Source organism: Pteropus vampyrus, unplaced genomic scaffold (genome assembly GCF_000151845.1).
Source record: "Pteropus vampyrus isolate Shadow unplaced genomic scaffold, Pvam_2.0 Scaffold189, whole genome shotgun sequence".
NCBI lineage: Eukaryota > Metazoa > Chordata > Mammalia > Chiroptera > Pteropodidae > Pteropus > Pteropus vampyrus.
The window spans coordinates 167,599-179,683 of record NW_011888970.1 but is presented as its reverse complement, the minus strand read 5'-3'; the positions used below and the strand labels follow the sequence as shown (position 1 = coordinate 179,683).

Here is a 12,085-nt window from a genome sequence, read left to right as displayed (position 1 = left end):
AAGGGACGGGGCAACGCGGGGCCTGGGCACCGACGCAAATTCTGAAAGCCGCGTCGGAAGCGCGCAGGTGCACGTGAAGTTTGCAATTCCGACAGATTCCCAGGAGAAAGTAGGAGTTGTGTTCAAACTTAAGGTCCATTTCTACCCCATTGCCATAGCGCCGCACACGACTGCAAGTATCGTCATTTCAAGTCAGTCCTATCCACTCTTACGGTTTAATGCGGGGAAAAACAATTCATTTCTTCTTTCACAAGAGCCGTTCATTTTGTTGTATCGCACAAGGAAACTGTTACAGATTACTAAGTATTTAAATATAACCTCCCCAGGTTGGATCCTAGGTATACGGTGATTCCTCTTTTTACAAGAGTGATTTCTTCTTGAAAAATGTTCTCTTCGCTGTTGGATAATATGAGGCCATTGTTGATTTTCTTGGATGTAGTTAAAATATCGTGGTTATGTAGGAAAATTTCTCTTTTTCAGAGATAATACTAAAATTAGGGATGATATGCCGCGATCGTTGTATTTTCTTTAACGTGCTTTAGCAGAAGAGTAGGAGATGAGGTAAAATAGAAGCTACTGTTACATCTATAATTAGCGCTTATCTGTGCACTGATTGTTATTCTGCATACTGTGTGAGCGTGATTTCTACGAGGAAAAAATACTGCCCATGATGAATTAATTAACTTCAGTAGAAAATGTAACTAATGATCGTTTTAGGGGGAAACCCTTTTTCCATTTATGAGACCTCAGACAACATCCATTTAAGTTAACACAGCACCAACTTTAAATACAAGGTCGTTTGAATCATTTATGTTAGTTACCATAACCAAGCAGTTTGTATTTGATAATTAACCTTGAATATGGCTGTTTATATGAGTCTCTTTTTGTTTTTGAAGCTATTATATTTTGTACACCTTTTTAAACTGAGGTATGATTGACATGACATTAGTTTCAGGCACACAATGTAGTGATTCAGTATTCGTGTATATTGCAGAATGATCACCACAGTAAATCTAGTTAACACCCATCGCCACACAGTTATAATTTTTTTCTTTGATGGGAGCTTTTAAGATCTACTCTCTTAGCAGCTGCGAGTTATGCAGTACAGTATCATTACCTGTAGTTCCCATGCCGTACATTACGTCCCCAAGACTTATTGAGAACCGGAAATCTGTACCTTCTGACCACCTTCATTCCTGTCGGCCATCCCCGACCCCTGCTCTGGCAGCCACCAGTCCGTTCTCTGTTGTCTATGAGCTCCATTTTTGTTTTGTTTTTCAGATTCCACATATGTGAGAATGGCCTAAACGCCCATTTCCTGATGGGGTGGGCGGGGCTAGGAGGGGCGATAACTTTCCTGTCAGCGCTCTGTTCCGCTGTGGTGTTAGTGGCAATCTTATGGCGGCAGTCAATTTTTGTGCAAACTGGTGGGAGACCGACGGTGATATTAAAAAAATCTTACTTTCCACACTGCCAGTTCTGCAGTGTAGTTTGGGGCATTACTCTTCAAATAAGCTTCATCCCTGCTTATCCAGGCCGTTTCTCAGCCTCAAGAAAAACAACCAAACAATGGGTGGGGGAAGGAAGGCATGCCAAGGTAGATGGAAGGCTTATTGATTATAACAATGAAATTATTGAATGAATGAAAATTAGTGGCTAAATGGTGAATCAGTGAAAGAAGGTGACACGTTCATGTCATTTCACTGGGTGAGGGGGACAGTGCAGGGATAGTTGGAGGGGATCTTGTGTGTGGGGATTTTGTGCAGATTAGTAGTTTCCTGGTGTGTGCAAATGGTGCCACCAGAGCAGCAGTCATGCTGCCTTCCTGACTCCTCCTGAAACAGGACCACAGCTCCGGCTGCTCGCAGAGTGGGGACTCGGAAAAGAAAACATGAAGTTTTGCCAATAAACTTGGCCATTATTACCGGTAGGTAAGGTACTGCGGTGGAAAGATGATAATACAGTTTTACATGTTGAAAAAATTTATTAATTCATAGATACCTATGAAAATCTCCCCAATTCCTATATTTATAGAAATAGCAGCTAATGAAGTAAGGGGACATATTTTTGTTAAAATGTAAGCAAAAGTAAAATGCCATTGTTGAGAGGCAAATGTCTCAAATGACAATTGAAATCGTTGGCCACAAAGAAAAGACGCAGGTAGATTTGAAGTCTGTAACCTCAGTGAGACGTTACATGCTAAATTCTTTACCTTGGTGCTATTCAGACTTGTACTATATTTCACATTCGACCAGTTTTGTTTAAAACATTGATCTGTTTAATAGGAAGTATTGATCTGTATCTGACATTATAAGAAATATCTACTTCAGTAAATGTTATTTCTCTAGTCAGTGGACAATCATGAAAAAGTCATAGCTACAAAGATTAGGACGTTAATAAATATAGATCTTAAAAATTGTAGAAGGTACAATTACGGTTTGTAGAGTTTTTCACTGTAACTTTTGTAGACACCCAACATTGAAGTGACACCCAAACCTCAGTAGATCTAGCAGCCACTCTGTCAGTGTGGACCCTGAGGAACAAACTCCCTCTTTCACTGGAAGGTTTGGTCCAGCAGAATTCACGTGGTTCAGAATGTCAGTCTGCCACATGGATTTTCTTCTCTCATCCAAAGAGACCTCCCAGCACTACTGTTAAACCGACTCTGCCTCAGATAGGGGTGGTGCGGAGGGTGCATCGTCATGCATAGAAAGCAAATGCCACTTGGAAACTGAATTTTAGTATTGTCAAGTTTTGAAATACTTGACCTTCTCAAACTGTGGAAAATCACGTACCTCCATCAGCCTCAAAAATAAAGAACAAAAAGACCCTAAGGAGGCAACCGAATGTCACATAGGTCCCTGTAATGTCCTAGGGACACTAGCGAAAGGTGAACAAAGCCCACAGCTTAAATACTTCTGTTGGCCAGTGCTAACTTGCTGTCTTGCGCAGTTCGTCCTCGGGGTCTGCCAGATGGTAGCACTAAGGGGAGCCGAGGGAAGGAGATACAGGAGCTCCCTTATTTTCTAAGTGTAGACTTGTTTCAAAACTAAAAGTTTATATAAAAAAAGCAATGATACACATAATGTCCAACGTGTTTAGTAGACGTTAAATGAGGTGGCATATGAAGTGTTTCATGAACTAAAGCTGTACATGTTCATACACACCGACGGCATATGTCATCATCAACATACTTGTCAGTTCTCGTGCCAGCCACTCCTTGATACTTTGGACAGGCCGTATGGATTTCTGACAGTCTGGGCCAAATCCAGGCTCATGAATGAGCACAACCGGCAATCTTGGTAGTCAATAATGGCTCATTCGTCTATAAAGAGTAATAACTAATGCCCGACATGGTATTAGTGATAAGGTGCGTTTTGTGTCTTGAACAAAGGACCAGCTCTAAGGTCTCGTTCCTTACCCGGTCAGTTAAAGTCCATGTACAGGACTGAGAGAGTAATGGCTAGTTTTGATGACCCTTTATGCACTTGGCGAATGAGTTTGTGAGCTGTCACACAAAATGTTCTCTACTCGTATCTTCTATTTAATGAGAGGTTTACATAAAATTGAGGCCACTGGTCTTGTGACAAATTAAGACAAGTAGAAGTACTTCTGTAAGTGGAGAAAGAGCCTTAATCCTATTTATTGAGCTCCTTTTGAGCGTTTGAAGAAGTCAGCAGACTGCCGGCTCTGTGGCCAACAGATCAGCAACAGAAGTCAGCACAATTCAGAATTTTTACCTCCCAGGGGAGAAAAGTCCAACTCAGGATTTCCCATAGATCCTGCTTCTGTTCTCATGAGAAGCACGTCATGGAGGGTGTGGGTGCAGCACACGGCACTGTGGCCGGTGCAACTGGTGTCAGACGGGGACCTGCCAAAAATGTCCAGACCCAGACTCCATAGAACCATTTAGTGGACATCCTAAAACTGGTCAGACCAGAAAACGAGCATGTAAAGTAAAAATGTGTTTCTCAAAAATGTCATCTGGGTATGTAGCAGGATAAACTGCCCTTGGAAAGCATTTGAAACCAGAACTTCCTGGCTCAGGTGTGGAAAAGAAAGAACCCCATGGAGTGTCAAGCATGGCCTCGTTCCCACGGTGGTGAAGTCTTGCGGTGAGGTTGTGACCCACCCCTTCCCCCTGGCCACAGCATGTGGCGGGGACCAGAGGGAGCCCTGGCTTACTGGGTATCATTTCAGAGTGCTCGAGACGGATAGTAGTGATGTTTGCACATTATAATACTGAATTGTTCACTTACAAATAGTTAAGATGGTACATTTTGTTATATAGTAGCACAATAAAAAAATGAAAAAAAAGAGGCCTGTGTACTGTTTTTTTAACTTTGGTCTTATGAAGAACCTGGAAATAGCTAAGGCAGCTGCCATACCTACGTTAGTCAGAACTCTTGGTTGCAAAAGACAGGCTGCAACCAAAGCAGAAAAGAAAATAAATTGGGGAACAAACAGAAAATCCAAGGGTGGAGATAACCTCAGGGGCAAATGGATCATACCTCAGACGACACCGCGGGGACTGTTGTCCTACCCACTCACTTTTCTGTTCCTCTGCTTCATTTTGTCTCGGAGCCCTTCGCCCTGAAGACGAGGTTCTCCCTACAAGTAGGACGGACAAGAGCAGCTCCGTTTTCTAGTTTTAAAACCCAAGGGGGTGCCACTCCTCCCAGAATCCGTTCACACAGTCTTGGAAATACACTTCTCGAGTCACGTGCCCCGGACCTGGGCAGTCACTGTGGCCGGAAGGACAGACTATGGCTCTGGTCAGCAGGCTAGGCAGTTGTACTCGCAGTGGGGAGGGGAGCCCCTGATTCCCAGCTCGAGGGACAGGAGCATGGGCTGGGTACAGTAAGACCACTCACTGTCGTCCTGTTTTAATGTCACAGACTGGGAATCTGGAGCCCCCGAAGCGCGCTATGTCAGAAAGCACACCGTAGTGAGATGGCTAGTGGCGCGTGAGGGGCGCCCCTTGTGCTCCCGAGTTTTTCAGAACCTCAGTGTTCCTGGCTTTAGCCTGTGAAATTCGTAAACGCAAGGACTTTGAGCTAAAGAAATTCGCTGTTTGAAACAGGGATGATTACAGCCTAAATAATAATATTGTAAAGGGCGCTTTGCTTCTAGGGAGGTGGAGGGGCTCAGGCCCAGTTCCACCACCTGGTGCACGAAGTGCCTTAGGGCGAGCGGTGCGCCGACCGCACAGAGCTGACCTCGCACAAGACCCCGAAAGGTGGCATGGCGTCAGCGTGGGGCGGTGGCTTCTCATTCCCATCAGAAGCCCTCTCGACAAGGCAGAAACTGCAACTTTACACGTACACTCAGGCATTAAAGCAGGGACCTGACGCGTATGCTAGTGGGGTGGAAGGCATTGAGACAGAGGAGGCCGGGGACACCTGTGTCCCCAGGCTGCACGCCAGACGCAGGTACGTGGAGTCCAGGCCTGATGCTGCTGCCGTGCCATCTGTGGCAGGGGATTCAGCGGGGATTCTGATGAGGCGGTAGCGCCGAGGGTCCCACCTGTCCGGTCTTGCCGGACCCTCTGCAGAAGGCCCGGGCGGTGCGGGTAAAGCTCGCGTGCTGTGCCTCCTGTCTGCTCCTCTTCCAAACTCAGTTCTCGGTCCGGCTGAGTATTCTCCTCTTTTAAGCCTCGGAGGGTCGGCGCCCCCAAATTAAGTCCGCAAAAAGCAGCTGTCTTCCCTCGGCAGGGACCTCAGCTCCAGCTGGGCGAGCGAAGGACTTGGCAGCCCATTGAGTAGACACCAACGACGGCACCAAGCGGTGCTTTCCGCTTTATGTCTAGGTGCATCGGGTTTTAACGGGTCCGGCGAGAATTCAGATGCAGTTTAGGAAGCCGAGCTGAGGGGAAGCTGGGGTTCCCTGTTCCCAATGACCACACTCACACGCATCATTCGTCAGGCAGTTTACTCGGCAAACGTGGGTACAGAGTTTCAAACAGCACAGAGGGAAGTGTCAGCAATCGGTCTGACCTGGCACGCCCCCCGGGCACCCTGATCTCCACACAGCAGCAGCTCAGTGCGCCTCACAAGGAAGAGCCGTCCGACCTTCGTCATCAGCTATTTACCCCACCCTGTACGGGACGCACGGCTGGTCTCAGATCTCAGGCACCATCCCTCCACACGTTCTGCTTCATACAAATGTGCTACACACAGGATGACGGTACGTAACGTGCGCGTGCCCTCAGAGCTGCCCTGTGACCATGCTTTGGGGATGAACCCATGCTGCCATTTCGATTGCCGCAGTGGGAGCAGTCCATGGTTTAATTGTCACCTTCTCATGATCAACAAACACCAGGAAGTTGACCTGCTTCCCCCTTCTTTTCCTAAGTCTGAGCGCGATGGTTTGTTTAAGTAAATTTAACGATAGGGATGCTTCACGTGAGAACTTCAGATTACAAATGTCACTTCTCCCATCCTTTCATCTCGGCAGTGACTTGCTTCTAGAGCTACTGTGTCCTTGTTGGGCACCTTTAACAGTTTATATGTTGGTAAATACCTAAGAATGATTTCGGTACTTAGGCACTAAGTAAATTTGGTATTTCCTGATTTATTTAATCTTAACATTTTGAAAGTAACAGTCTCAATGACAAGATGTCAAGACTACCTGGATACAATGAATAATAACTGTGACCCAAGTTGCAAAGAACCCACAAAGGAAAGAATGGTTAGAAGCATCCCCAGATTCATAGATTTGGTCTCAGAACAAACTGACTTATTGAGGCATGTGCGTTGATGTGGCGATGGGGTCTGAGTGTTGGGAGGTGACTATGCAACTCAGGGGAAGCATACTTTAGATGTAACTCACTTAAATGTCATTCTTTTGAGGTGACCGTGAGATGTCACACTGCCTGCTTCTAAGTTGCAGACACGCGTTGTGAGATAACTAAAAATTTCTAAGATGAAGACAGTGAGAATGGCCTTACCTATCACTACGTGGCAGACAAAAGGGGCGGGGTGAATCCGATGGTGGAAACCATTCTACCACCACGTTCAAGTCACACAGTGCCACTGCAGAGAAGCCACGCAGGCGGCTGTCACTATGCTGCATTCCAGTTGTGCACGAGTCTCAAACTATTTCATTTGCTAGCTAATTCCTTAAAGGTAGGACCTGCGTGAGACACAAGTTCATTAACACACACTACATTGTGAATGGTGCCTCCTGAGTTACACAAAATGGAAAACCTGTATGAAAAGGTCCTTGGAAATGCAAGTCCAGCCGGAAGGGGAGATCCTGCGGTGCAGCCTGATGCGATCCTCCCTCCAAGTGAGGCCCACCCGCCCGATGGAGAGACCTGCTGCGGGGGAGGCTGAGGAGAGCTGAACTTGCTCAGAGAGGTGTCTGACGAATGACAAGATGGTGCTGTCTGCACTGGCCTTCTCTGAGAGTCTGTTTCAACCTCACTGTGCTTTGTGAGCTTATGGGTGAAGCAACTCTGGTTTGATCTTTGAAAAGCTGATGACGGTCTGTGATGGGAACTGGTGTCCCCTTTGAAGGGGGCTCTCTGTAGTCATGCTGACTACTGAAATGAAACGTGTTGTCCACGGTTACAGTTGACGTGAATCACACATAAAAAAACAGCTGAATACAGAACGAGGATATTTTTCAATGAGCGTTCTGGGAAGTGTGGTCCATCCCTCCTTTACCACTCAGTGACCCACTCAGTAATGGGTCACCATTTTTTTCTTGTCCACATGTAACATAAATGACAACACTCTCTGGTGAGTTGTTAGGCTAACCCAGAGGTAGAGTAAGCCTTGGTGAAGGATTTGGTTTTATCACGGAAGGAGGGTTAGTAATAAAACCGCAGCACCCCCCGCGGTCGCAGACAGCAGCAACCGCCGGAGCCCTTGACGTTTGCAGCAAAACAGAACGAAAAACACAAAGAACTTCGATATTGGTGGTAATTTCTACTGAGTTGTTAAAACGCAGAGAGAAAAGCCTGATATTTGAGGTGGGGGAGTCCTGAGAGATGCCAGTCTGTGCCCTATCACACACAACTGACGCTCAAATTTAAGTGCGCATCGCTTAGTATGCGGCGCAGAAAAATGGTACACTCCGAGTACGAACGCGGGACGTGGAACAAAAGGACTTCTTACAGATGGGAGTTCGGGGTTAAGGAAACCAGCCGGGGATGGCAGCGCCGCCGGAGGCAGTTATCACCCTTAAGTCCGAGGGGCACGGGGAGGGGCGGCGGGAACGGAGAGCCGGGCCGCTCAACGGGAGCTGCGGCCTCCCGGGGCAGACGCGGCAGCCTCCCCGGGCTCCCTCGTGTGGGTCCCGGGCTCGTGCCTGCCACGTCCACACGAACGAATGCGGAAGCGCTAGCGAAGCAGTCCGCGGGGGATGTGGCGGCGCGGAGAACGGGCAGCACCTGGCCAGGTCCAGCCCAGAGAGCTCGTGCTGGGCAGCTGCTACGACGCAAGTCGCCCCGGCCGCGGAGACAGGTGCTGGACGTGCGGTCTGTGCAACTGTTTTCGAAGACCCATACTTATGGGCTACACTTTACCTCCAAATACAGCACAACCCCAAATACGCCATTTCTTGGGCTTTAACCAGTCAATTATCTCTTTAAAAGACTTTAAAATGAGAAAAAAACTTTCCTATTTACCCACATATTCACCATTTCCAGAACTCTTCCTCGCCTCCTGCAGATCTCAGGTCTCCACTAGGTGTTATTTTCCTGCTGCCCTCAAATTTCCTTCAGTGTTTCCTGAAGGCAGGTCTGCAGGTGATAAATTATCTGGGATTTTGTTTTTCTGAAGTCATCTTTTGATTTCATTTTGAAAGATGTTTTTGATGGGTAATAGCACTCTAGGTTGCAGGGTTTTTCCCTGCCAATAATTTAAAGATGTCACCCCACTGTCTTCCAGCTTGCACAGTTTCTGACCAGAAGTGTGCTGTCATCCTTTGCTTTGTGTCTTGTGTCTTTTTATCTCCAGGTGCTTTATAATTGTTCTCATTGGTTTTCATCAATTTGACATGACGTCCACTGGCAGTTTTCTTTATTTGGGGTTCTTTGAGCTTCTTGAGTATGTGGAGTCATACTTTTTGCCATATGTGGAAAATTTTCAGCCAGTATTTATTCAAATACATTTTTTTCCTGCCTCCTCTCTCTCCTCCTCTGAGACTCCAGTTACACATACTACATCACCGTAATGGATTTCCTATTCTCCTCTCCCATCTTTTTCCTCTGAGTACATCATTTGGATTTGAGTATTTTTTCTTCTTATTCTTCGAGTTCATTAGTTTTGTTTTCTCCTATGTCTTATCTGTTCTTAATTCCACCCACTTTTTTTTTTTTAAGTTATTGTTCTCATCCTGAGTTGTTACATTTGGGCTTTTAAAAATATACCTTCCACTTCAAGTTTCATCAAATTCACATTTTCTTCTACATCATCTTCATAATAGTTAGACACCCTTGTCTACTAGTTCCAAACACTTCAGTCTCTTTCTGCTGACTTCTGGTTACAAGTCACACTTTCCTGCTTTTTTGCATGCCAGGCAAGTTTCTGGGTGCCAGACATTGTGGGACCGGGGCAGCTTTTAATCTGGGGCGAATTATGCTCACTACTAAGGCGACGGTCTGCTGGGAATTCTGCTTGATGCCCATGTGTGAAAAGTGATGTCCACGCTGGCTGGTGGAGGCGCGAACTATCCTCAGCCCTGTGCTGAGTCCCAGCCTCCTCTTCCCGGTCTCAGGAAGTTTCCTTTCTCACATATGCAAATCTGTAATGGGCCGAAGAACCAAGGCGGGTCCCTGACGACTCCTGCAGCTCTCTCCCTAGGGAGCTCCTCCTCTCAGTACTTTTCTCTGCAAGTTCTAGCTACTGTGGCCTCCCCAACTGCCAATTCAGCGAGACCACGTTTGTTCCCTTCCCTGAACCGCAGTCTGGAAACTGCCGCCACTTTGTCCACCTTCCGCCAGGAAACACAAACCTGTGCTTGTCACATGTCTAAAAGTCATAATTTCATATACATCTTGCAGCTTTTAGCTGCTTAAGGCAGGAGGGTTAATACAGTCCTGGTTATACTACCATGGCAGAGAGCAGAAGTCTTCACACTTAAAACACACCTGCCGTTTTAAAATGACTATCTTATAATACTATGTATACGACAAACACAACTTCCTTATACAAGCACTTCAATAAGATCATGCTTATCGAATTCTTCAAATTCTTATTTTGCAATCTGTAATACTTAGCATTCCCTCTATGTATGTATTCTCTAGCATACTGTGAGTTACCCTTCCTTAAATCTTTCTCTCACTTGTCATGACAATAGTGTCTCCCGTGTTTAGGTAGGTCATCTAAATATTTAATGAGCTTTCACTTTTGACCGAAAGGTTCTATACTATCACAGTACGATTCATCAATGTTGTAATAAGTTTGTTTTCTGAGAGAAGGCTTTCTTATATTGTCTACCTAAAAATTTTCCCCTTTCTGAATTCTGTTTAGTGAGCTTTGCCAATAAAATTTTTCAGCAGTCACTGCATCGATAGAGTTTCTCTCCTTTGTGTGTCCTCAGACGTGTTAAGAGGCACGACATCTGCTAGCGGGCTTTCCATACTCACTGCTCTCATGTGGTTTCTATATTATATGATTTCTCTGGTGGATCACGAGCTGTGACTTCTTGTTGAAGGTAGTCCCGCATTCACCGCATCCATAGTATTTATCTCCTGTATGAATTCTCTGATGCCTCATAAGATGTGACTTTCTAGTGAAAGACTTCCCGCACTCGCCACATTTATAGGGTCTCTCTCCTGTATGAATTCTCTGATGTATAATCAGCTGCGCCTTCTCGAAGAAAGCTTTTGCACAATCACTGCATCCATAGGCTTTCTCTCCTGTGTGATTTCTCTGATGCTTGATGAGCTGCACTTTCTGAACGAACGCCTTCCCACAGTCGCCGCATGTATAGGGTTTCTCCCCTGTATGAATTCTCTGATGCCTAAGAAGCTGTGGCTTCCAGGCAAAAGCTTTCCTACATTCACCGCATTCGAAGGGTTTTTCTCCAGTATGGGTTCTCTGATGATGAATGAGACTTGACTTCTCACTGAAGGTTTTCCCACATTCACTGCATTCATAGGGTTTCTCACCTGTATGAGTTCTCTGATGAGATATCAGGCTGGATTTCTGGGTAAAGGCTTTCCCACACTCACTGCACTCATAAGGTTTCTCTCCAGTGTGAGTTCTCTGATGTGTTAGGAGCTGTGACTTCCCAAAGAAAGTTTTTCCACATTCAACACACCCATAGGGTTTCTCTCCTAAATGAAGTTTTTGATGTCTAATCAGCTCTGATTTCTTAAAGAAGGCTTCTTCACAATCACTGCACTGATAGTTCTTCTCTCCTGTATGAGTTATTTGATGTCTAACAAGCTGTGGTTTTCTAATGAAGGCTTCACCACATTCACTGCATTCATAGGGCTTCTCTCCTGTGTGAATCCTCTGATGCCTAATGAGAAGCGAGTTCCTGCTGAAGGCTTTTTTACACTCATTGCACACATAAGGTTTCTTCCCCGTATGAGTCCTCTGATGAGTAATGAGCTGTGACTTCCAAAAGAAGGCCTTTCCACAGTCACTACAGTTATAGGGTTTCTCTCCCGTATGCGTTCTCTGATGTGTGATGAGCTTTAATTTCTGGGAGAAAGATTTCCCGCAGTCGCTGCAGCCATAGGGTTTCTCTATCGTATGGGTTAGCTGATGTCTTTTAAGCTGTGACTTCCTGCTGAAGGCTTTTCCACACTCGCTGCATACATAGGGCTTCTCTCCCGTATGAGTTCTCTGATGCAGAATGAGCAGCGACTTCCTACTGAAAGCTTTGGGACAGTCACCACACCCGTATGGTTTTTCTCCTGAATGAGTCCTTTGGTGAATAGTGAGCAATGACTTCTGCGAGAAGGCTTTTCCACAGTCGCTGCATCCATAGGGTTTCTCTCCTGTATGAGTCCTCTGATGTATAATGAGCTGTGACTTCTTGTTAAAAACTTTTCCACATTCCATGCATAAACAGACTCCTGTATGTGTTACATGGTTTGGAATAAGCCATGACTGTTTACTGC

General features: G+C 45.8%; 1 protein-coding gene and 1 long non-coding RNA gene across 2 annotated transcripts in view; one reads left to right on the top strand and one right to left on the bottom strand.

Moving 5' to 3' along the window:
• Positions 1–2: 2 nt before the first annotated feature.
• Positions 3–4,316, top strand: LOC111746439. Its single transcript, XR_002783107.1, has 2 exons — positions 3–133; positions 2,469–4,316. It is a non-coding gene; the product is annotated as an uncharacterized LOC111746439 (long non-coding RNA).
• Positions 4,317–5,917: 1,601 nt separating this feature from the next.
• The window catches only part of ZNF605 (zinc finger protein 605), an 18,745-nt gene continuing 12,577 nt past the window's right edge, over positions 5,918–12,085 (bottom strand). Inside the window, exon 7 of the mRNA XM_011371359.2 lies at positions 5,918–12,081. Within this exon, the coding sequence (XP_011369661.2) occupies positions 10,614–12,081 (1,468 nt within the window). The 3' untranslated portion in view covers positions 5,918–10,613. The remainder of the gene's footprint in view (positions 12,082–12,085) is intronic.